A 25,850-nucleotide genomic window follows, 5' to 3' on the forward strand; every position below is an offset into this window, starting at 1 on the left:
GATCTAGTCAGGTAGCTTAAGTAAAATCTAATCATAATGTATTGTCTAAATTCCAATTTCGCTTTACTTAAAGAGGAGTAAGGATTTAAAGACATTAAGTAATCAATCAAAAAGTAGCATCATTAATTGTTTCTACTTTTTATTTTGAATTTTTTATAATTGTGTCAACCACACATAACATAATGGCAATTTTTAATGACTCACCTTTAGTAAGCCATTTGAAAGCACTTATCTTAGTAGTTATAGGTGCAAGCACTCCTTTTACACCTTTAGAGGTTTATAGTAGATTTAAATTATGTAACTTAGGTAATCCACAAAATTTGCATAAACTGGTTTGGGATTCAATTCAACTGCATATAATTCAACTGGTGACAACAAAAATGTGCAGATGTATAGAAAGCAGCTTTGAACTTTCAGTTTGGTTAGTGGAGAGAATGAAGAAATGCGGTTACTCTTATGAGTACATTAGATAGAGTTCAATTTGAAGATCTTGGAATGCGTGTGTAAAGTGATGTTTTCATGTTTGTAGGTTTTCCAAACCTGTTTTGTTACTACATCAAATAAGCATGGTAATAGTGACACTTCATGGATTAGAATAGTATAATAACAACAGTAGAAACAGTAGAAATCCTGGTGTCTGGCTTACTTGGATTTGAACTTGATCATCGTTGTAATACCAGCAAAATGCCGTAGTATAAATGCAGGTCTTGTGGTCATTATTTTTAAATTGACTGAAATGGTGAGAGTCTTCTTAACATACTATGGGTTTATTTATGTGTAGATACCTGAATATATTCAGGATAGACTTACAGAAACCGTTGAAAGCTTTGAAATATTTTCTCAGACATAAACCCAAAATATTTGACTCTGAGTTAGTGAGGATGAGCTTTTTAGGATAAGTAAATACATTTCTGTCTGATGAATTTCTAATCCTCTTTATCTGCTTCCCCCAGCTTCAAACAGACCAGTGGCTCTCAACCGGGGCAGCATAACACGCAACCCTCCAGGGTCATTTGGAAATTTATGGGGGCTTTTGGATCAGTGCTGTGATTGTAGGGTATGACTGGTATTTAGTAAACAGGGTTCTGGGATGCTGGAGTCCCAGCAAGGCATAGGACAGTTTTGCACTACTTTCTAATGTCTCTCTAGACATTAATGAAAGTGCAACATCTATTTAGACTTATACGAATGTTAAACCCAACTCTGTTATATTCTAAAGACACATTTTTTGAGGGAGGGATAGATGTTCAGGAAGTCATTTCTACTATAAGAAGACATGGGTGTTCCTTAAAATGTGAAAAATCATGCAGTAAAAACCACAGCACATATTAGAAAAATGGGGTTAGGCATAACACTCACCAGGGACACACAAAGAAAAACCTATAACCCCCATAAAAATAGTAGCACCGTTTTACACACATTAAATGGTTAAGAAATACAGTACTATAGTACTATAGCAGCACAGTACTACAGTACTACAATAAATACAGGACTTGATTTGAAAAAGCCCCGAAGTTAGCTAGTGGAAGTGGGCCATTAAAAAGCTGCAGTTTGTGTTATTGTGAAGTAGTGGGAGGAGGGTTATCTGAAATTGGATAGAAAATCTCAACAACATAAACTATGTGCATGCAGGCGGCTCTATATGCAGGTGGTGAGATGAGATGGCTGGTAGGTATTTGAAGTGTATTAGTGTTTACAGGTGTGTATTCCTATGGGCTCACTCAGCTGAGGGCAGGTGTCTGGCTTCACTTAGTGTTTTTCCCTGAAAAAGTCATGCACAAGCAAACACATTATGTTCAAATTGTTCCCTAAACATATCAATTGCATTGGAACAAATTCTAAAACAAGTTTTATAGCAGAACTATGGACTGATTTTTTTTTTTCTAGAAGGGCAACGAGCATGTAAATCAAGAAAAAGTTGTATTTTGTTCTGTTGGGAACTTTCCAAGAATCGTTCACTGCTTCAGAAAATCATGTCCTAGAGGCAATTGTCACCAATTGAGGGTCAAGCACCAAACTCCTTCATTACATCTTCTATTGTAATATTTCTTTATTAGGATTTATTTATTTATTTGAGAGAGCAAGAGGTATAGAGAGCCAGAATGAGTGAGAGAAAGGGCAAAGGGATAGAATCTTCAAGCAGACACCGTGCTGAGTGCAGAGCCTGATATTGGGCTTGATTCCATGACTCATGAGACCAAGACCTGAGCCCAAACAAAGAGGTGGTCGCTCAACCAACTGAGCCATCCATGTGCCCCTTCTATTGTAATCTTTAACTGTAATAGTTAAAGACTATATAACTATTGAGTAAAAAAGTAAAAATTTAATATAAATTGCTTTCCTGCCTTTTCTCCCTTGTATGCTGTTAGGATATTATATTGACATTTTTGAAGAAGCACTGTAAAACATGTATCAGAAGAGGAAGATGGCACTGGGCTTGACAGGATTGTAAGCCACTGATATAACTTTTTTCCAAAAAAAAAAAAAAAGAGAAAGAGCTAACTATCATCTCCTGCCTTGATTATGCATAATAACCTCTGAGCAGAGCTATCTTTTCCCTCATCCTATCAGATTTATTCTCTCCCCAGCATTATCCAGAAGTACAATGGGAGCCACATATACAATTTCCAATTTTCTGTACCAACATTGAGAAAGGGAAATCAATTTTAATAACATTTCATTTTACCTACTATATCCAAAGTTGAATCATTTCAACATGTTATCAATATGAAAAATTATAAATGAGATATTTAGCATCCTCCTTATGCTTCAAAATCTGGCATACGATTTATATTTACAGCATATTTCAACTCTAACTAGCCTCATTTCAAGTACAATTTGAGAGAATTTTATGCTTTCCTGTGATAGTCAATACATAACTTCTGGTAAGCCAGATTTGACAATGCAACAAGGCTTCTGCTGAGTTGTGCAACATACCCCGGTCCACCCCTTCACAAACAGGGTTCCGTAGGAATAGAGGGCCGAATGCCCTACAACACCCACTGCGTGTAATGAATTAACTTCTATCTTATGTATGAGGATGGTCCTAGTTAGGTAGTCTCCTTAGGAAATTTGAGAAAATAGTTACTCAAATCATTTTCTGATGAGCTTAATTCTCTCTAGAAAATGCTACATGTCTTTTTTTTTAACCTAAGATGCAGTTATTTTATTTAATTCATCTGTCTCAGTTGAGTATCATTTGATTTATAATCTCACTGGTTTCAAGAGGGTAACAGAGAATCAGAGAATCTGTTTTGGGGGAAGTAGTAGGTCCTTGGTGATCATAGGTTTTCTCTAAGAGGGAATAATTCACCATGTGGTTGTAAGTTTGTCTATTTAGAACAATGGAAAAGAATGAAAAAGAGAAGGCTTTTCTTCCAGGTTTCTCACTTAGGAGTCAGCACGGCAGCTCAGGTAGAGAAAGGAACATCTTCCATTTCTTCCCTCCCTCTGCTCCCTTCATTACTGCGGGAGAAAAAAGGCAGAGCTGTCCTATGACTTCAAGACAAAACCCTTCTGCTGACTCTTCTCTGCCTCCCTCCTGTTTACTTACATGTGATAAGCAGAAAAGGAGGTCGGGATTTCCAGGGCCTAGGAGGGGACAGCTCTCACACTCAGACCTCTACTTCTTGTGTAAAAGCTATAGGATGAGCTGAGTCCCTTCTTGGAGCCTGGACACGTCTAAACATTTAGACTAAGGCAGCAAGTGGGAGGCTCCATATCAGTCCTGAGGATGTGATATATCTGCATCCAAACTTTTGACAGTGATTTCCAGCAGGAGGAAAAGGAGTCACTTACAGGAAGCCTGTCTACTCCTTCGTAAAATTATGCTTTGGAGGTTTTACTCCTCGGGTGATTTCCAAGGTCCAAGACCCAATAGAAAGAGGAGCAGTTAATAGGACTGCATCACCAAATTCCTAAACTGGATATTTAATAGTAAGCACTGAGCACAGTGCTATGAAGGCAGATGTTTTATTTTGTTTTGGTTCACTAGTATATATGCAATACCAAGAACAAAGCTTGGCACATGATGAGAGCTCAATATTTAGAAAATGAAGGAATGCAGATATTGTTGTGGGGTACAGCTTTGCTGGAGATACATGGGCAGTCTCTTAAGCTGGGCTATCCCGAGTCATTCAGGACCCACTGGCTGCATATGGTCACTGAAGGTTAAAATAAGTATAATTAAGTAAAATTTAAAATCCAGTCTCTCAATTACTCTTAGCCGGTCTCAAGTGCTCAATAGCCACAAGTAGTTAGGGCTAGGTGATTGTATGAGAAAGTGCAGATATAGAACATTTTTGTCAGTACAGATGGGATAATATCTGTGGGATATTGCTACTCTAGAACCCAACCGCTTGGTAGCTGTGTAAACTTAAGCAACTTATTTCTGTTTTGTGACTTTTAAATGGGGGAATAGATGAAAGCACTTGAAACAGGGCCAGCACATCTCTTATCATCATTAACTTAAAACACTTTTGTATAAGGACACTGTTCCAATACCAGAGCTGGGTCCCCCAACCAAATACAGTGTGTGTTTGTGTGTGTGTGTGTGTATGTGTGTATAGTTTTTCCTACATAGTACAACAGTAAGAACTGACACAAGGAGTCTGCTCTCTAAAGTCACCCCCTACCCTCAAATCATCAATTCTATTCCTAGAATTGATGGCTCTTTCAGATCTGGAACTCAAGAAAGATTCTCCCTGAAGGTAATGGTGCTCAAGATGAAATGATTCCCATGGTCCTTGCCCTTCCCAGAGCTGGGCACATGGTCGCAAATGGGTACCTGTGAGGATGTGGATTTCCAATGGCAGATCAGGGGCTCAGAGTCAAGTGCCCCAGCTTCCTGCTGCTTAGCTTTCTGTTTGATATATGCAAATAGTACCACAGCTATTCAAGTCATCCCATGCCTTGTTCCCACTGGAGAAATCCTGTTGCACACTTTTCACTTTCTCTCTCTTAATGATCTGCAAAACATTTTGAGCTTTTCCTTGTGCTTTGGACGTATGACTCAATCACTGATATAATTTTGTGGCTCCTTAGGCATTTTTAATAGAAAACTTTTTACTTTAGAGTATTTCATCCATTAACATGATTTCTAATGAATTGATAAAATGTATCATCATTAATGATTCTATTTTTTTTTCAGAAATTTTGTTCACATCAAACCACAAACTTGTATTTCAACAAGATAAAGCTTGGAATCTACTTGAAATATAAAACGTGCCAGGGACATATACCTGAATTTAAAATATGTTTTAGGTATTTGGTGAATAAAGAGAAAATACAATGGTTTGTTTCATTTTAATGACCAACACATATTTCTTTTTTTAAAAAAGATTTTATTTATTTATTCATGAGAGACACAGAGAGAGAGGCAGAAACATAGGCAGAGGGAGAAGCAGACTCAGAGGGAGAAGCAGACTCCCTGTAAGGAGCCTGATGTGGGACTCGATCCCAGGACCCTGGGATCATGCCCTGAGCCAAAGGCAGATGCTCAACCACTGAGCCACCCAGGCGTCCTCCAACATATATTTCTGAATGTGATCCTAATTATCCTAATTATTGATCCTAGGATCCTAGGATCCTATTTAGGATCCTAATGATCCTAATTATTGCTAAGCAACTGACATGTACACATAAAATGATCCATAAAGTAGAAAGTAGATCTAGAAAGTAGAGTCATACCTCCTGATTGTTAATCTTTGGCACTTTTTAATGCCAAATAAAGGATTTTGTGTCATTTTCTCTTTCTTTAGTACAACTACCACATGGCCAAGACTGGTTTATTAATGTATATAGAGTATGGATGAGAAGAGGTTTTCTCTATACTCAAGAACCAATGAGAATATCTTCATGCTTTCTATGATGCCAAATGGTCTCTAAGGAAAAAAAATTATACTGTGGCAACATAGATACAATCATATTTAGTAACATATTCCAAACTAATAATAACCTTGGTTATCCAGGGCATAAATGGAATTTGTGTTGCTTATATTAATTTGAATTCATCCAACTATAGCATCTTCACTGTCCATTGGTATGATTATAACACTGATCAAAATGAGAGCAGCATTAAGTTATCAGTTCTTTAAGCAAGTATGGACAGGCTCTTGGGGTATCTTGGTGTTAGCCTTGGTTCCTCAGTGAACAATCTATTTCTCCTTGAAAACTTCACCTAACTTCTTTGAATCACAGGCTTTAGAGAGGCATTTGTAAATGACGGGTTGGTTTTAAAACCTCTAATTAATTTTTAATAAAGCTGCCATGATGCTGCTAAAGAAATGCCATCACTTTCTAATTCCACAACTAGAGTTGGCCTCAAAAATGGTGTTCTTAAGGTTTTGCTTTCTAGAAACTATCTTGGAGAACTTAAGAAAATCAAGTTTTCATAAATTAGGTATAGGTAGGGCTCAGCACTTGAGATGTGCTGCCATCTGAAATGCATCTTCTTGGCTCACTCCCAAGTCACCTGTCTTTCTATTGGAAGTCCTCAAACATCTTCTGCCCCTTTGTAAACCCTGAGTGATTTCCTCCAAGTCAGCACCCTCGGCTATGAGTAAGTGACAAGAAGTGACAAACCAATCTCCAGCTTAGGTCTTTCTTGAGACTAAACTCATTCTAAACTGCTTAGGAGAGCTCATTTCATTACCTGCATCTGGCACAAATCCATTCTGATGATTAAGGACACCGTCTTTCCACTGCCCAAGTCGAGAGCTCCAGTCATCTTTATCCTCTCCATCTGTCTCATCCCGGACACCAAGTCAGTCACTAGTTATTATCAGTTTTTCATTAAGTAAAACTGTCCCTTCTTTCTCTGTATCCCCATCAGTTGCTTGAATTGTTGCTGCTCTTATTTCCATGGAAATAATACAACTCCATCATTCTCCCAACTGGTCTCCTGCCTCCATCTTTCTGCCTCAAATCCACTCTCTTCATTGCTGCCACAGTGATTTTTTTATTTCTAAATAAGAACAACACTAGCAACAGCAATGCTACTTTCTTGCATCAATCCTTCTGTGGCTCAGCTTCCCATTGCTTCAGAGCCAGATCTGATGTCCTTAGGCTGGATTAGGAATATGGACTTTGCTGTGTCTTTCCGGTTTACATACCACCCTATCACATCCATAGGGAGCCAGCTCCATCTGGCTTTCTACCCTCTCTGCTTTACACATCCTTGATCATCTAACATGCCCTTCCCCACTTTTTTTTTTTTTTAGCACATCTCTATTAGAATATGAACTCTAGGAAGACAAGAACTTACTTAGTTTTGTGCAGTACTGTACACCTAGCACAGAGAACAGTGTCCTAAGGTAGGTGATGAGAATTTCTCTGTTGAATAAGTCAATCTCCTATTTCAAGGATCTGTTCCAAGGCCACCTCTGTGATGAAGTCTATCCTGCAGGGAAGTTGCTCTGCTTTTTGACAGCAAACACACCAAATATATCATTATTTTAGCTCTAATATCATATTGCACATACTCATATACCTGTCTTTCCTTTTACTTGAGCTCCTCGATGGCAGGAATACTTTTATCATCCTCAATGCCCATCATAGTAGCCAGTTCAAAGTAGGCACTTAGAAACTGTTTTATGAATGAGTGAATACAAGAGATGAATTGGAAGAGGAAGCAATTAGAAAGGTTCACAAACACACACACAATGAGGAATAAGACATACAAATTACCCTTATGTAATTTTATGTTAGGGGTTTCTTCTTAATGAGAGACAGATTTTAGGCTGACTGCTTGTGTTGACCTTTAATTCATTTTGTAAAACAATTTAAAAAGACTGGCTCATAAAACTACACAGGTAAGTTGAAAATCCACCAATTTGAAATTTTTATAATGGAAATACTGATAGATTTTGACCTTTAAGGAGCTTCCACTTTCACTATGAAAAAGGTTCTACTCTTTTGTACTAAAGAATTGTGATTTGTGGTTATATTTATTTCAGTTGGTTTTTTGCCTTCAGTCACCTCAGCAAAAATAAAGAGATTTCCCCAGTGGAATTTCAGATATGTATGCATACTGAGAGGGAGTCAGAAGAGGAAATGATCATTTGATTTATTCATGACTCTTTGCAAATGCAATGTATTCTTCCCAAGCCCACGCTTAGGATCCGGTGACTCCATTTCTAGAGCTCACACGGTGGTGACCACTATCTGTCCCAATTGAATGACATATGGAAGCCAGTGACTGTCTTCTCACTTGTTAAAAGCATTCATGCTCAGCTTACCTCGGAATGGGCAAAGCCTAGCAATTAAAAGCACAGATGGTATGTTGGTGGCATCAAAATTTCTTTAGAAACAAAATTGAAAAATTAAAATGTAAAACAACACATTAAAAACTAGACACCTCAAGCATGTAATTGTATATTTATTTCTCTTTTTAAAGAACACTCCTTAATGTAATTCAATATACAAACTTGGTTTCACAGAATTATAATCCACTATATAGCACAAAGATAACCCAGATTTTGTGTGTGTGTGTGTGTGTGCATGCACACACATGTGCGTGTGTGCACACGTGTTGTTGTACCCCCTCCCTTCCTTCCATTCTTCCGGACCTACAAACGAAGGCTCTGCCTACCTTCCACACTAACCAAAGCCCATTCTGAACGTTGTGTACAAAAGACATCATCCTCCCACAAATTCTTTTCCCTGGAAAGCTTCTTTTTCCTGTCCCCCCTGAGATAACCAGGAGCCTGACACTCTTCCCCTCTTCAAGAGGGTGAAGTGGCTTCCCCTAAAGCTGATGCCAACCCTGTTACCATGTGGACTGGCTGAAAGGTCTCCACGCCCCTTCCCTGCGTCCACTCCTAACCCTCAGAGTCCAAGCACGTCCCCTCCGTCGCAGCCTTAGTTCCGGTCACCATCTTGTGCAGCAAGAACCAAGGAGATCTGTAAGCCCAGGTCTTCTCCACGGGCAGCGCACAGCACTGCCTGCCAAGCCACCGGGCCGGCCGATAACCAAGCTCTACACAGTCCCATGTGCTTTGTCACTTTAATTTTTAAAGACACCCTAGCATAGGTCTGTGGCAACCTAGTGTCCAACTGAGTTACATAAAATTGTACCAGTGATGCACTTGTACATATTTACATGGGGCGGAATGTTTTCCCATATTTTTAGATGAGTATATAGATCAACATGTTCACATAAGACCAAATACTTTTAATATTATTTATAACTGATTTATAAAGCTTTGAAAAAACTCACAATAGCACATTGTTTACTTTAATGCTTTACGGTACTATAAGTTTAAAATCACAATCAGCACTTAAGTTATAGTCAATCCAGCAAACAAGAGACAAAAAAATTTACAAGAGTTAAGAACTGACTGATACATCCTTTATCTTTTTTTTTTTAACTAATGCATAAGTGCAGAATAAGATACTCTAGTTTAAATATCTTGTTTACAATATACATTTTTGTTCTAGTTACGCAACAGTAAATCCCATGCTTCACATAGAAAAGCAATCCACAACATTAAGAAAAAATGTACAATTTATGAAACAAAGTAAATAAATATTAGTATTACAGAATCAGAGCTGTACATAAAAGCTGTTCAGTTTTAATCATATAAAAATATGTTTTAGTGCAACCTCACATATATATTGATGCTGTTTTGCTTTACATCATTTAGATCCAAGTGTCCAAAAAAGGAAAGAAATTACATTTATTACAAAGCAGATACACAAATTCTAAAATATGTACAAATTACTGCTAAAAAATGCTTATAAGAATATAAGCAAAGTAAAGAAAAGGCACAAACATCTGTACAATTTTAAAAGTACCAGACCCAATAGGTTAATTTCAAATTTTGTTTTGGTCAGGCTCATGATGACTTGTTAATTTACCTAATTCTTTTGATATAACAAAAGTATATATAATAGCAAACTACTGTAACTTAGGACAGGCATGCTATAAACTTGATTACCTCTATTTCTAGAAAAACAAAAACAAAAACAAAATGGGAAAATGTGGAAATGAAAGTCTCCATGCATCTTAGATCAAGGTAGTTGACTCTTCTCTGATGAAGGCTCATTGCCTCCCTCTGTGCTTGAAGGTAACTCTTTGCTGCTGTGAAAGCCAGACTGTTTATCATCCACACGACTCTTGCTGTAAAACGTCGAGTGAGCTAATGCAGTCTGTGATGTACCAAAATTGTCCTTTTCACCATCATGCAAGTCAGGGTGGGTGGCTGAGGTACAGGGCTGACCTGGCTCAGGTCCACTAAAGTGTCTAATGCTAACGTGTGCACTTTCCAAGGGTTTCTGGTGGGGGTCCTGTGCCCGCACTGGCTGATCGGCCCCAAGCAGAGCGGCGTCTTCTGTGGCAATCCGGAGAGAGGCAATGGCTTTCGTACAAGTCTGTATATTTTCCTCCTGTTCCCTCTCTGTTGCATTTAGGCTGTCTTCTGAAGTGCTCTGTTTCATCAATAGCCTAGGGGAGGAGGGCGAGCTAGGTGGACCAGATGACTGCAAAACGTGAGGCGATCGCTTCTCATGCTGCTTTGAAAGGACATAGGGATCCTTAGGGAAGAATTCCCCAGAAGCTCCCTTCTTCTCCTCAGAGCCCTCCATCGGCAGAGGCAATGTGGGTGGAGGATGTAAACCGGAAAGGGCCGGCGGCATGGAGTGAACCATTTGGATCCCACCAACTGGCACCATGGGGATAGGAGCTCTCACTTGCTGCTGAGAGTGGAGTGGAAGATGACTGAAGACATAGTCATTAGGACCCTCAGGGAAAAGGCTGGAGCCTGGATGTTCATAAGCACCTTCTTGGTCTCCATAGAGACTGAAGTAAGGAACCTGAGGTAATCCTCTTCTTAAATTCTGCATGGGGAAGCAGAGACCACAACGTTTAGCACCCAGTCCTCCTCATGCTAGGTCAAATAGGCTAAGCTATTTCAGTCACTTGGTCAATCACTCACTCAATCATTCAAAACACTTTAAAACTACTTCATCCCTTTACTGATTTTTCACTTTATGACACAAGAGATTTCTCAGTCGTCTTTTAGAATCCTTGAATGAAGCTGTCGGTCTATGAAAAGTGACTTTTGTTTTGAAACAGCAATGTGATAAATCATTCAGTGCATGAGACACATTTCAGTTCTGTTTCTTTTTTTTTTTTTTTCAGAAAAGAAAATGAAAATAATGGATAATTACCAGAAAAAGTTTGCTGAGCAAAAAAACACTAATAGTAGGTTTTTAAATCAAAAAAAGTAAAAAAGGTTGCCATCTGTTTACATACTGGGAAGATTTTTAATATTTTTCTTAAGTGTTGATGAGTATAGCTGGAGTGACAAGCCTGAAAATTGGCTTTTTTTTTTTTTTAAGTTTTCTGCAGAACAGATGACAAAATGGTGGTGATAGACAAACTGGTTAGTCCAATGTGCAAGACATTGGTTTAAAGGAATAAATTCCCACCAAGAGGCACACCGGGTGGAAGACTAGCTGCTTTATCAAATGATAAATCATTAGGCCAGTTTTTGTAAGGCAACTATCCATCAAAGTAGTTAACATTAACTATGTCAAACAGCTTCAAATTATATTCAACTACACAGCTGGGACCTCAAGATTATTACATTTTACCATCGTCTGTTTATATTATTATGTTCATTTAAATCCCATCTTGGCAATTAATGAGTTAGAACATTTAAAATTAAGAGCCAGAAATCCAGATTTCATGGATCCACTCCTGAAAGAGAACTTACTTTCTATCGTCGTTTCTGTAGCAAAACACAACTTAGACTACGAGATTATCAGGCTTGAATGAGATGATCAGGTTTCAATTCCTGAGATTTATTCTTTTACTGGGCTGTCATTTAAAAGGTACTCAGTTTATTTTTATTTTTTGAGAACTTAAAATCAGATAGGTGTAAACCTGTCAAGAATGGTAGTAATCCAGGAGAGAGAAAAAAAAAAGTTCTAATTCATTTCAAGGATGTTTCAGTTCTAAAGCTCAAGGTATGCTCTATACCATTAATGATTCATTCAGTTCTTTTTAGACTGTGAGACAGCCTGAGGATGATAAATTATGTATTAGATCTGTTACTCTGTGCCATGCTTAGCTCTTACCCTCTTTTGGGCTATACCTTATTCGAGCTAGAAACAAATGACTTATCCTGGAAGGGCAGGAAGTAATGAAATCCTATAATCATGAGTTAGGGAAGGTGAGAATTTGATAGTATGAGAGTCATTTAAATGCTACTACAACAAATCCCTCTTGTCTTTGCTCCAATCTGGAAAAAGGCATGTTTCCTACAGCAACCACCAGTTAAGGTGCAAGAACTATGATGATGATGATAATATTAATATTAATATTAATAAGATAATAATAATCTTTGAAGATAATTAAATGAATCCTCTTTTAATTATAATGGTCAAAAATTAAAAGTTTAACATAAAATGTAACCTGGTTATGTTTCCATTTTGCTCTTGGTTGCTATTCTATGACATCCACTGCTTACACCTAATCAGAATGGGGCTCTGTGAGGGCCAAAGAGAGCCCTGACTCAAGGCTAACAAGAGGAGTGATGAATGAAGTGTCCTCTAACACTAAGATATATTCAAAATGTTCAAAATCCAATAGAATTTTATTTGTGTTAGGAATGAAAGTGTCAGGGCAGCTGGGTGGCTCAGTCAGTTAAGCGTCTGCCTTCAGCTCAGTTCATGATCCCAGGGTCCTGAGATCAAGTCCTGAATCCATCAGGCTCTCTGCTCAGTGGGGAATCTACTTCTTCCTCTTCCTCTACCTCTCCCTCTCTCTCTCTCTTGCTTTCCCTCCCCCTGCTCATGCTCTTTGTCCTTCTCCTCAAATACAGAAAGAAAGAAAAAGAAAATGTCATTTTCAGACCTTTTCTGATCAGCAATTAAATGATTACAGTCACAGAAGTAAGGGTGCCAGTAGAACTTTTACCATGTAAGCACTTCCCCTGCTCCAAATGCTACCAGGCCTTTCCACACATCCTCTTCTCCTGCATTCATCTCTTCTTCACCTTCCCAAGAAACTCTCAATAAGATTTTTCTACCTTGGTTTTTACCCCATTTGCAATCCTATTTAGTTTTGTAATTTGAGGCTTATCATTATAATATCATTGTAAGTCCTGGTAAGAAACACCTTGATACGGAAATATGAATAATGAACCCATGTGGGTTGTATTATGTGTATGTATGTATGTGTGTGCCTATATATCCCATGTACCAGGTTTAATATCCCACTCATCTTTTCAACATTGTCAGTAGGTGCTCTGGAAACAAATACAAAGAAGGAGGCAGGAGTTCAAGGAGTTCATTGTGGGGCAAGGGAAGCAGGGAACCTGATGAAGATAAGCAGGAGAGGAGGCAGGTGCTCAGCTGGGACTGATCCAGGCTCAGCCACTGGCTGGGGGCTGTAGGGGAGTATGTAGCCTTGGATGGAAAACTGAGACCTATCATGATGGCACTAACAGCAGGAGGCTGTCAGTTTACAGCATTCCTCACAGCGGAATGGCAAATTCTTCCAAAGACAGAAATCTGCTTGGCCCACCTCCTTAGCTGCCACAAGCAGATTAAGAAACTGTGGCCGAGAAGTTAAATGACTTGTTTAAGATCACACAGATAGCAAGTGATAGAACTGAATGTCGACAATGCTCTTCTGCACTACATAGTGGAAACCAGAACATGTTTTTGTCTCCTTTGCTAATTTATGTACCAAAACATTAAAAATGGAATAGGAAATTAGTTTGTTTAAAAAAGTTGGGGCCAGAAATCATAAGACTTTTTCATCATCATCCTTGAGCTGTACATGTTAGACCTTCAAAAAATATTTACTGATGAGCAAAAGATCTTTCCTTCCTTCTTTTCTTCTTTCTTTCTTTCTTTCTTTCTTTCTTTCTTTCTTTCTTTCTTTCTTTCTTCTTTCTTTCTTTCTTTCTTTCTTTCTTTCTTCTTTCTTTCTTCTTCTTTCTTCTTCTTTCCTTCCTTCCTTCCTTCCTTCCTTCCTTCCTTCCTTCCTTCCTTCCTTCCTTCCTTCCTTTCTTTCATCTACAATTATCTATCTATATTAAAATTAACCAGAAGGCAGTAGGGCAGGAACAGCAAGGTAGTAGGAACCTGGTGGTTGAGTATCATCTCCTCCAAACCTGTTCCCTGGGTACTACACCACTCCAGACTGAACCAGAGGATGAGTGTTGTCATGCTAGGCTAGAAGATCCTTTCATGCTACAGTCACTGACCTGTGAGCTCCTAGCCTATGTTAAGCAACAAGAGAAGGTATTGCTAAAAGAATTTTTATCAAAAAGGTTTATTTTTAGGGTTATTCTAATTTAATATTTTCATACATTATTCAGAGAGGGTGCAGCACTCAGCCAATATAGAGATCAGGAGAAATAATCCTCATTGTGTCATCACTTCTGTTTAATCTTGGCAACAAAAATTTTCTTCATACATCACAGAAAGATAAACTCCTCCTTTGCCCCTCAAAAAGGATGTGATAAAACATTAAATGGCAAGTGTTTTGGAACAAGTGCCCCTTCTTCAGGGAGCATTCCCAGATCTCTTCCCTCTTATCACATGGAGAATGCAGGAGGCTGTAAATTCTCTGAAGATAATTAAACTGGGTAATAGACCAATGGCTCTACAGTTGGCCTTCATAAATGGTAAAGTTTAATAATCGTATTAAGTATCCAGGTAAATTGGTATAAAAAAATACAACTGGTTGCAAACTCAGTGACTAGTAAAACCAATCTCCTTTCTGGTCACATATCCAAAATTAGATGAACTTCCTTAGTCTGCACCTTTGATTCCTATGCCTGAGTTGACTGCGAGTTGCTATTAGTTGCTTTAATAACAATAGTGTTATGGCACTAAAGGCTTACATTTTCACGACTACAATTGACCAAAGATATCCCACGTCTCACAAATACCCCAATCTGAGCCCACCTGGCCAAGGCCACACATGCTCTGCCAGCATCACTGGTCTATACTGGAGAAAGCATTTTTTTCTTCAGATATGGTATCCTGCCATCAGAGGGATTTGCGTATCTACAACTCTCTACTTAGGCCGTGGTGGCATAAACTCCAGAAGACCCCTCTTTTCTACTTAACACCACCAAGACACAAAAACTTGTGTAAATATACCTCTTTTTTTCCTAGCTGGTTAATTCATTATCTTGGCAAATAAATCATGTCCTGTTTGTATGCGTGTTTCTGCAGTAATTGTACCATAAAGACTAAGCTGGTACCACTTGTGAAAAGATGATGTTGGGGATCAGGGAGGGAATTGCAGCAGGGAGCTTTCCTGAGTTTACATATGATAACCTAAGCTCACAACTCAAGGTTGTTACAAGGCAACAAAGATGAGGGAGCCTGGCCACTGGGACAGTGATAAGACAGAGCTAGAAGTTGGTAGTGACTTTGGCTGGAAGGATGGTGTGGAGCCACACAACAGAAACCCAGAACAAAGGAAGAACAGCAAGAAATGGAGACTAGGAAACAAAAATACATGTAAAGCAAAGAAACTCAAAAGGTGTCATTCATCTGTCTATGCTAAGTGTCTGTTTTATTCATTTAAAAAAAAAATCCTATACAAACTGAAAGAAACATCAAGGTCAGCCATACCATGGAATGAGGCAGGGCAGATGCTTTTTTATAGATTTGCATTAAACCTACTGCCTAAACTTAATCCATGATTGTTACTGTTGTTATCTAAGTTTATCATGAGGGCATACCATAGAAATCTCAGAAACTCTCTCCCTTAGTTCTCCCAACTTTGTGCCCACCATCTCACTGAGCCAGTGCCCTCTCACTGAGCAGGAGGTGGTAGTAATGACAAGAAAAGCAGATAGGTTCATGCCTTTGACTCACAACATATCCAGGGGGTCACTCTCTCCTATCCTAGTCACTCACTGGTTTCACACATCCACTTACTGTGGACAAGGTAAAGAGTTTATTTTTTAAAATGTATTGAAAGTCAATGCTAATGCCTGATCCTTACTTGACAAAGTTCTACACCTGACACCACAAAGGCCCTAAGAGTGTCTGTCTATGCCGTCATGTCATTCCAAAGACTTCACCTTTCCTGCTCATGTAAAGGTTTCAGCTCATGCCCATAATTAGTTAAGCTTAGAAAGCATTTAGAAAAGCCTCACCTGTTCCCAGCTGGAAATGCACCACTGCTCTGATGCAATACTACACTTGGGGTAATGCCACAGCTATGTTACTAACAACAGCATGAGAGAAAATGTCTTCCTGCTATTTTCAGTAACCACGTTCCCTGCTTCCCGTGAGAGATACCCACGTTATAATAAATATCACACTAGTGTGTTAGTGTGTTATCAAGAGGTTCCAATAAGCTTTGGATTATAAATTATAAAGGGAAAGCTAATCATACTTACAGGAGGCCCCAATACAATTGGTTCTGCTTGCAAATACTGCCCCATGGACAATGGTGGGTTATGGTATAAAGCCCTTCTGGGAGATGGCGCTCTTATGGTGGTCATGTATCTTCTCTCTCTTCTGGGAGAGAGGTCTCTTCTTGCCGTGATGTCTTTCCCAGGTGACACTGGCCTCCTTGGAGACAGATGCCTTCTCGGTGAAACATCTCTCTGTGACATCTCTCTTCTCAATGCAGCTTCCTTTCTTGGTGAGAGATGTCTCATGGGTGACAGATCTCTCCTAGGTGATAAATGTCTTCTGGGTGATAAATCTCCTTTGGGTATCAGATACCTCTTTGGTGAATTATCTCGGCGGGGTGAAGAGTCATATCCCGGTGAGGAATGGTGGCTCGAGGGGGAGAAGTCCCTCGGTGAGGAGCTGGGCTCTGAAGACAGCATGTACTCTTCATCCGCACAACTCGGTATGTCTAACCTGTCTTTGTCCGGCTCTGAGTCTGTACTCTTGCTCTGGAATAACCTCTGGTATTCTGTCATCTGAGTATCTTCACATGAGTCACTGGGCGTCATCAGCTGAGTAACCTGAATACTTGGCAAAGTAACCAAATAGCTGATCAATGAAGAATGCCCCAGGGAGCTATCTGAAGGAACCCCATGGGGCACGGCGCCAACATTCACAGGCAAGGACGAGAATCTAGGCGGCTGAGGACTGGTGCTTCTCGATCTTGTTTTTGGTGTCAAATCGCCCTGATCATCAAAGTCATCATCATCTTCATCATCTTCATCATTATCATCTCCATCCTCACCATCAGATTCTTCAGCATCTGAGAACTGATGATCAGTTGAAATGCTGGACATGCTATGCTTCTCAGCTGCTTTGTGCAAATCTTCCATCGTTTCTGAAACATTGAACAGAAAGTGAAGATCAAGGTCTAAATGTCAAGGTGAGGAACTAATTTGGACCCCATCTCTTTCTAAAAGCTTTCTTCCAACCCTGCAGCCCCTAGAGATAGTTCTATCTCTGAACCCCTATAACACTCATTGGGCACTTATCTGGAAGACCTTACACTGGTTATTATCCTTTTATGACTGATCTGATTCATCTCAACCCAACAAAAGGATTCTAATGTGGAATCTTAAATCTCAGATGTCACCTGGCCCATAGAAAAGCCTCAAGAAATGGGTGTGGATAATGCTGTTAATAATGAGGCTAGAAGAAAAAGAAAGCAACGATCTATCTCTATAGGTATAAACTTACGTGTAAGTGATATATCTCAGGAAGTCTGACTGGCCCTCAGGTTTTCTATTAGGTTAATGATGGATTTTTTCCCTCTTAATAGGAATAATAATGCATTAAATTGTTTTTCAAATTTCCCCAGAAGTTTCATAAAATCTAAATCTCTGTCACAACACAAGCATAATTAGATTTCCTTTATGGTTAAATAGGAGTATTTCATAGTGAGGTCTTTTTTTCCCCCTTTAGTCAGAACTGAAATGCATTTATTTCTTCTCAGGTTATAAGCAATTCAACATGTCAGATTTATTTTATATATTTCATATTAAATAAAACTAAATGTGATCAGTTTTTTAAAATATCAAAACTTGTTTTACCACCCCAGCCATGAAGCTCCAGTGTGAAGAACGAACAGGTCAGTCAACTAAATTTTGAAATACCTGCTTCTTCAGTTTCTGTATCATCCACTGATGTCATTGAAACTCCCAACTCCAAGCATTTCTTCATGTGTGCTTTAGATTTCATATGCTTTGTTAGGTTTCCTAGAAAACACAGGCAAAAAGAGAAATTAATTGTTTACAAAAATGTGATGATTGCTCCAAAATTAGAAATGAACTAACATGAGATAACACAGATTTGTTTATACCCACTACCCTTTGCTTTGAACTTAAGAGGAACAATCTGGTTCCTGAATATACAGCCACTCAGAATTCTGACAAAATCAAGTTTCCTTATTCTAGAAGACTTGGAGAATAGGGTCATATGCAAACTTATGGGAAAGTCAACCTTGTAAAATAAATTCAAAGAACCATAAAAATAGTTGGCTAACTACTTAAAGGGAGCATTATTCTCAGTGTTTAGCATCTATCTGTCTGGTATATATTAGCAAAGTTTATTACAGCAGTTTCTAAAGTTCTTCAATATTCCCTATTTATCTTGAAATTCCCATCATTCTAAGAGAAAGATTTTCTGTCACACATGTATTATGATGATGATGATGATGATATATATAGAATTCTATCTATACATACATTTGTGTGTGTTTATATAGAATTATATGTTGTTATATAGGATGTGAAAGATTATGAAGACACTTATCCAATCACCTTTGACCTAGGATCTATGAAATTATATATATATATATTAATATTTTATTATATATTTATCTATATATCATTCCATGTCATATATATAGCTTACTAAAAGACATTCAGGAACTAATTTAGTTGTAAGGGCCATATTATTATCTGTGTCCTTTGATGATGCTGTAGCGATGTACCAGCAAACACTTTATTTTTTAAGAGTAGGCTCACTGAATGTAGATGGACACTCTTAGCCTGATAAAATAGTTTGTTCCTTTGTAGGAGTGTTTAGCTCACCATTAATGTGATATATGAGCTACTGTTGTTTATTATTTTACTTATGTTATTTTATTTACTTGGTATTTTACTTAACTGATCTTAAATCTATGAATTTTATGTGCTATTTTGGTAATTCCAAGCATAAAAAGATTTCCAGGTCCTTACTACTCTTATTTATATAAAAATGTTTTAAAGACCTCAAAAATTTTTATAGCCAGATCATTAAGAATTCCTAAATCTGTAAATTAATGAATACATCTGTATATTAATGGAAGTTACCTGCTTCTGCAAGGGAGAAAGTAACCTGTGTATATGGGTGGGTGTAAAAGTTAGGTGTCAAGATACTTTATTTAGATCTTGATATGTTTCTCCTCCTCTATCTTTCTCTCTTTTCTTCTCCATTTCAATAGGCAGTCAGGCTTTGGGCTCTCATCTTCAGCATAGGTTTGTAGTTAGAAATCTGGCACTGAAACAACTCTACCCTGGCTGTGGTTGACTGAAGTGCTGAGCTTCTGCAGGGATTCCAGCAAGGAGGGGGAAGTGGCTGGCAGGGGGTGGGTGCCTGGAGTGGCACCAGTGTTCAGAAGGTGCTGGTCCTACAAGGACACTCAGGATCTGCACTCAGAGGACATGGGTTGGGACAACAGTCACTTCAACTGGAAAAATGGAGGGGTTTCCTGGGATATTTTGCTCATCTTAAGATCCTGAGACATTTGGACATTCCTGAAGGGTGACAAGGAAACTCCAATAATGACCAAGAATAAATTATTTCCTACTGAAACTCCATGACAATGATTCAGAGCCAAATTTAATGTGATTTTTTAAGACTATAGAAACTAGCTCTTTATTTTTTATTATTATATTTATTTGACTTTAAAAATGCCTAGAAATATGACATTTCTTCACCCAGTGTTTCAATCAGCTATACCTTCAGCAGACTCCTATGCCCTGGGAAGATCTATCAGCTGTACTGACTGGCAGATTTGCAGCCTATAAAACCAAAATTTAGACTTTATGTCCTAGGGAGTCTCTTGGTGAAGTTCTAAATAAAAGGCTTCACTGTGCAAAGGTGGATGGTATTTAAAGGACCTTATGTTTATCTCTTTTGAAGTGCAAATGAACACTCCCTTTATGTGGCTTCAAAGGAAGCATCTTTGTAATATAGATACCTTTTTTATACAGAAGAAACAGATATACTGAGAGTCTACACATTTATACCTCTGACAAACCAATAAGACAATTTAGGATTTGGGTTATAGGAGAAAATAAAAACCCGTTTCTCTACCAAAGATTATCTTATTTGATACGTATTTTTCTTGACAAGTAGTGGAGCAGAATAAGTAGCAGGCAAGTTTAAAGTTAAAACATAGGAAATCATATGAGGTTAGTGAGGGGGGCAAAAACCATTAGATCTAAAGTACTTCTACAGCAAGGAGTAAACATACTTCTACAAAAGTCCAACCACCTCTAATTCACTACTGTATGTAATCTGAGAGTGCTGGGCTTATGAACATTTCCATTGTTTTATAAAATGATGGAAATATCAAAGCAACCTTCCTGTATAAAATATTTTTATATAAATCTACCTGTAAAAAACAGATTTTTTTTTAGGGTAGAATATAATTTTAAGGCAGGTCCTAGTTTTATGAGATTCACAGTTGTGGCCTAAGAGTAAGAAATTGTCTCTGTGCTGATAAATACACAGAACACAAGCTATCAAATTTCTATGTATAATTAATGCAACTGTGGATGGAGGGGCCCACCTGGGAGTCTGTGGGTCTCTACATTATTTATAATCTTGAAACTGACCATGGGCACATGTTTTCTTCCCAGCTGCTGCCTTGCTTTTCTAATGCCACCGCATGGATTGTCTCCCGGTGGTATTTCAATACTGGTACAAAGATTATCTAGACCACACAACACTTCCAACATGCAGTAATAGCAATAGCAATCCAGACAATTCTTAGCCACTTCCTTCGGAAACAACCAGCCTGGCCCCAAGTCTATAGCTCTTACTTAAGTCATAAAAGGAGACTCGCTGTCTCATGTACATCCTTTGATTACTTACATAAGGGAAAAATATATTTCATAAACAAAACCATCTTACAGTCAATGCAAGTTAGTTATAAAATGGTATTCTGAATCCAACATAGCCATAAACAAAGTATCTTTCATCTAAAGAGATGAGAATTGTACCTTTAGTTTTGAAGGCAAAGTTACATAACTTGCATACGTAAGGCCTGACATCAGTGTGAGTGCGGATATGCTTTTTGAGCATGCTTGGCTTCTTACAGCGAATCCCACATTCTTCACAAATGTACTTTCCACGTCCACGTCCTCTGACATATACATAATCTTCATTTGACTTATACCTGTTTAGAAAAAGGGAATTCAGTGTGTTTTCAAATACTCTAGTGTTTTATATGTCAAACCAGAAGCTAATCTTTGGAGTGGTAATTTTTTTTTTGAGTGACAAAATTTGTATGAGGTTCTTTGACAAATAGTTATCAACTTTACTTCTATGAAGCCTATGAAGTTTATGCAATAAATGCCTGAAAGAATTAGATAATTGATTTGGCATTGAAAGCAAAATGTAATTTTTCTACATAGTGTTCAAAATGGAATTGGGTCCCTCTATTGAGTGTAGATACATGGACTTGGGATAGAGTTGTTCAAATGGACTTCTATAAATCTCAGAGAGTTGCAGTGTTGTGCCTTACTACTTTTGGATTCTAGTACAGCCTCCACACAAGAACTATCCAGAAAGTTAAACCAACATATTCAAATCATCATATATCATTTGTTAACATTACATCGTCTAAGATGTGCATGCAGAACACACACGCTTCCCTCTAAATTTGCTAAAATAAGTATAACTGATAATAGAATTCCTCATTGCAAGCTTTTACTCTATTTTTACAATCCTGGCATGAGAGTGCCTCTGAAATTTCTAGCTTACACAGGCTGAGCTGAGCTCACCAACTGTTGTCTACAGATTTGATCCGCTCTTCCCAAGGACCCTGAATTTGTACTAAAGTGGAGTCTAAATTTCAAGTAGCTTCTGGTAAGTACTGTTACATAATAAAAACTGGAGGTTCTATTTTTCAATCAAATTTGCATTTGTTTCCAGAAGAACTTAATAGGTTTGTCTGAGGTCATCTAGTTTAATCAAATCAGTTCACCAAATCTTAGGTATTCATTGTAATAATCTATAAAACAAAGTGCTCAACATCATATTTTGTTTAGACTACAATGAAACATGATCAATCATAGAGTACAGTAGCATTCTATTGAATAATTCAATGAATATCATTATCTTTTAAATCAAAGCTAGGCTAAAATTATGGGTCTGATGTCATTCTTGGGAAGATATTCCTCTCAAGGGACTCTTTTTGTAACTTCAGAACATAAACTGACATATAAAATGCCCTAATTCCCCTTGGATTTACTTTAAAGGCACTAGATTTACAGATTTTTTTTGTTTGTTTTGGTTTGGTTTTTTAATTTCTTTCACAATCTAAGAGTACTGCACACTTCTCCATTTTGTCCTAGCTAATCTGTCATCAGGAATAAAAGTTCAACTTTATTCCTCCAATTTACTGAAGGATTTTTAAGAGAGAAAATCCATCCACATATTTAAATACTACCTCTATTACGGATGCTATGCAATCTTAACATTATTTACTTTTTGATCAGTACCAAAAACTCCAGGTAGGAATTAAGTAGTATCAAAAATACAAATAGTTTTGTGTGGTTTTTTTTTTCATCCTTTAAGTCTTTCTCCTTCCACAAAGAATTTTCAACTTCAACTTGTTCTTCGAAACTTTCTTGAACTTCATGCTTTATTTCACCCTGTCTTTTGTAACAAAGTGGAAAAGAATCTCAAGATGCAAATTTTCTTTCACCTTTTAATTTCACTATTCTCTGCCCCTCAATAGATAAAGTTACCAAAGAAATATAGAATAAAACAAATGATTTAATAGAAAGCTAGTTTTCTTCACCTTAAAGTTAGTGTAGTGATGGGAAATGCATTTTGTCTTCAAGTGATATAACTTTATTTTTAATGCCTTACCTGATTAACTTGAAAACAGTAAAATTCAGTACCGAATAAAACTGCATATTAGAAAAGTCTGTACATATAAAATATTTACCATTCAACAGGTCTACAGACCCATGAATCTACTTAATACAAGAATGAATGGCTTTTGAAAAAAGCCAAAAGATACATTCAATTAAATTACTAAATCTAGGAGTTAGATAATATAAAGAACACATCCACTTAAAAATGTGATCAGTAAAAGTTCTTTTTAAAGCTATCACTTTGTCATCACCAAAATAAGAGGTGGTGATACCACATTGCTTGGAATGAACACTTGGTAACCAACAGGCAGAAGTTGTATCACAGATTAAGAAATGATTGGGATGTAGCCCATACAATGGGGCAATGAAAGGAGGAAGAAATGATATATGGGGACAGTCCTTGTGAATCATCAAAACAGCAATAAAATGTTCACATACGCTTTTCACTTGTGTCCTTCGTTAGTGGAGGTGGGCTCCCCAAAGCACATGTAATGGGAAGGTCTCTGCTAATCTAGTACAAGTGCAGCTATGAAGACTGCTGAATATAAGGGTGTTGATTCAGTCACAGGGACCTCTCAGTCTCTGAGGAAAGATAAAATCTATATTTCTCTCGTTTGTGTTAAAAGATGAGGGATGTCAAAAAAAATATCAAGACAAGCTTCAAGAATCCATACAACTGTGGTTTCAGTGGTGAAAATACTAGACATTCAAAGGGGTCAATACTAAGGGGGAAACAACTTTAATAATTCATCTTCAAACTGGTAAATCAACGTGGGAAATAGATATTTCAAATTCGTAAACATTTGACATTTTATAATCAAATAGATAGCATTACTCTGTCTTTCAAATATAACTGGAATAAATTCATGCTCATGGAAACATGTTAATTAAAGGTCTACTGTAGAGATAGGGCTGGCTAATCAAATGTGATTAACATGCTTTAACGTTTTAAAATTTTAATAGCATAAGTTGGAGCTTTTTCTCCCATGTGACCGACTGTATTGAAAATACGTTTCTACTGAAATCTAAAACTAGCTGTTGCACATATATGTAATTTTTTTTTTTACTGTACAGATATCAAAGTCAATGGATCTTATCACTTGTGTTTATACAACTCAGGATTCAACATTTAAAAAGAAATTCCCAACAGAGAGACTGCCACAAACCAGAAAGAGATTAGGAAAATATGACAACTAAATGCATGGTACCCTGGCTTGGATCCTGGAACAGAAACAGGACATCAATGGAACTGATGAATTCCTCTCAGTCTGGAGTTTAGGTAATATAAAAGCAATAAAATGAACCATCAAATTAACTAGTTCCTAGGATTATACATGAGTGTGCATGATTGCATTTTTGTAAGCACAGAATAAAAATATGTCCATTAATATTAAATATTTTTAAGATGTCCATAAAAATATTAAGAAATGATTAAGCTTAGATGGCATCAAGAGTTCACCAATTTAGTCTATTTCATAGTGCATGAGACATGTGAAAATTTAAAGCAGAAGCCCAAACTATATTTGACAGGGACATTTTCAGTGAAAGTAAGTCATTGAAAGCAAGGGCATAAACTCATTATCTATTACCAGACTTCAGAAATGTGAGCTGAGAAGGAATTCACCTTATACTTCCAACCAGAGTAGATACTATTCTTTCCATCTGTACATTCGTGATTGCTTGCTCTGATCTAGGACTGAATATTTCACACATGCACGTATGTTTCCTTACCCTCCTTCAAAGATTTTAATTCGGATTGGCTCTGTTTGTTTGGATCCAATATCTTTATCTCCATGAATATCTCCTTTCCCTCTTTCTTTTAAGATATTTCCAACTAGTTTCCTCTCTAGTTTGCTGCCAAATAAAAAGGATGCATCAGGTTTCATCTGTAGAACAAAAGAGAGAATCATTTCATATGATTTCTCTAAGACATAGACATAGGAGAAGCCCACACATTCTGCTCTTCTCTGATCTCTGAAAATTAGCCTAAATTCCATGCTAAAAGGCCATGGCCCAGTTACATGAAATAAGGGACACTAGAGATAAAATCAGAGAAGAATGACAGCTTTTATGGAGTCATTCGACATTTTATTAAAAAAATACTCCTCTGTTGGCACTTATTCTGTGCAACACTAATAAAAACAGAAAACATGTTCTATATTATGAAGTAGCAATGAAAACAATAACAAGGACATATTTTCAAAAATTGTTGAAGGTAAAAGTAGCAATGAAAACAATAACAAGGACATATTTTCAAAAATTGTTGAAGGTAAATGGTAAATTGTTGAAGGTAAATGGTTCTAGGATTAAGTAATATATATTTATAAATCTTCTATTTGTTTCATTACTAATTTAGCAAAAATTCCAAAGTGTCCCTGTTAGCATTTTTGTAATTTTACATATAAGGTATTAATTGTTCACGTAGGACCAAACCAAAAAATCACTTGGAAAAATGAATTTTGAGAGAGAAATAAAGAAAATGCATTTTAGTAAAAAATATTGCTAGTGGGAACATGGAAGCAAGATTGTCAGAAGGTCCACTCTGAAGTTTGCAAAGCTCAGTTATGACATCTGCACACCTCCTTCCCCATCCTTCCTCTCAGTGTCCATTCCCACATTCATGATGTTCTATGTCCTGTACCCACATTTCATAATCCCCTGAATTCCTCATATCAAAAGAAAATTTGATCTGCTAGGTCACTAACACAGGCCAGAAAGGAGAAGAACCCAAAGGAATTGAGTCCCAGTAGTAGAATTTCATGGCTCCTGGATGAAGAAGAGACTTCCCCATGACCTAGT

At 37.5% G+C, this 25,850-nt stretch overlaps 1 protein-coding gene across 5 annotated transcripts in view; it reads right to left on the reverse strand.

The window, feature by feature from the left end:
* Positions 1-8,359: 8,359 nt before the first annotated feature.
* Positions 8,360-25,850, reverse strand: part of HIVEP2 (HIVEP zinc finger 2) — a 194,464-nt gene continuing 176,973 nt past the window's right edge. For all 5 annotated transcript variants that reach the window (XM_035700836.2, XM_035700833.2, XM_025422439.3 and 2 more), the window contains exons 6-10: positions 24,783-24,937; positions 21,168-21,343; positions 18,051-18,152; positions 16,380-17,275; positions 8,360-10,836 (exon numbers count right to left, since the gene is read on the reverse strand). In XM_035700836.2, coding sequence (XP_035556729.2) covers positions 10,012-10,836; positions 16,380-17,275; positions 18,051-18,152; positions 21,168-21,343; positions 24,783-24,937 — 2,154 coding nt within the window. In that variant the 3' untranslated portion in view covers positions 8,360-10,011. The remainder of the gene's footprint in view (positions 10,837-16,379; positions 17,276-18,050; positions 18,153-21,167; positions 21,344-24,782; positions 24,938-25,850) is intronic.

This window comes from Canis lupus, chromosome 1 (genome assembly GCF_003254725.2).
Source record: "Canis lupus dingo isolate Sandy chromosome 1, ASM325472v2, whole genome shotgun sequence".
NCBI classification, from domain to species: domain Eukaryota; kingdom Metazoa; phylum Chordata; class Mammalia; order Carnivora; family Canidae; genus Canis; species Canis lupus.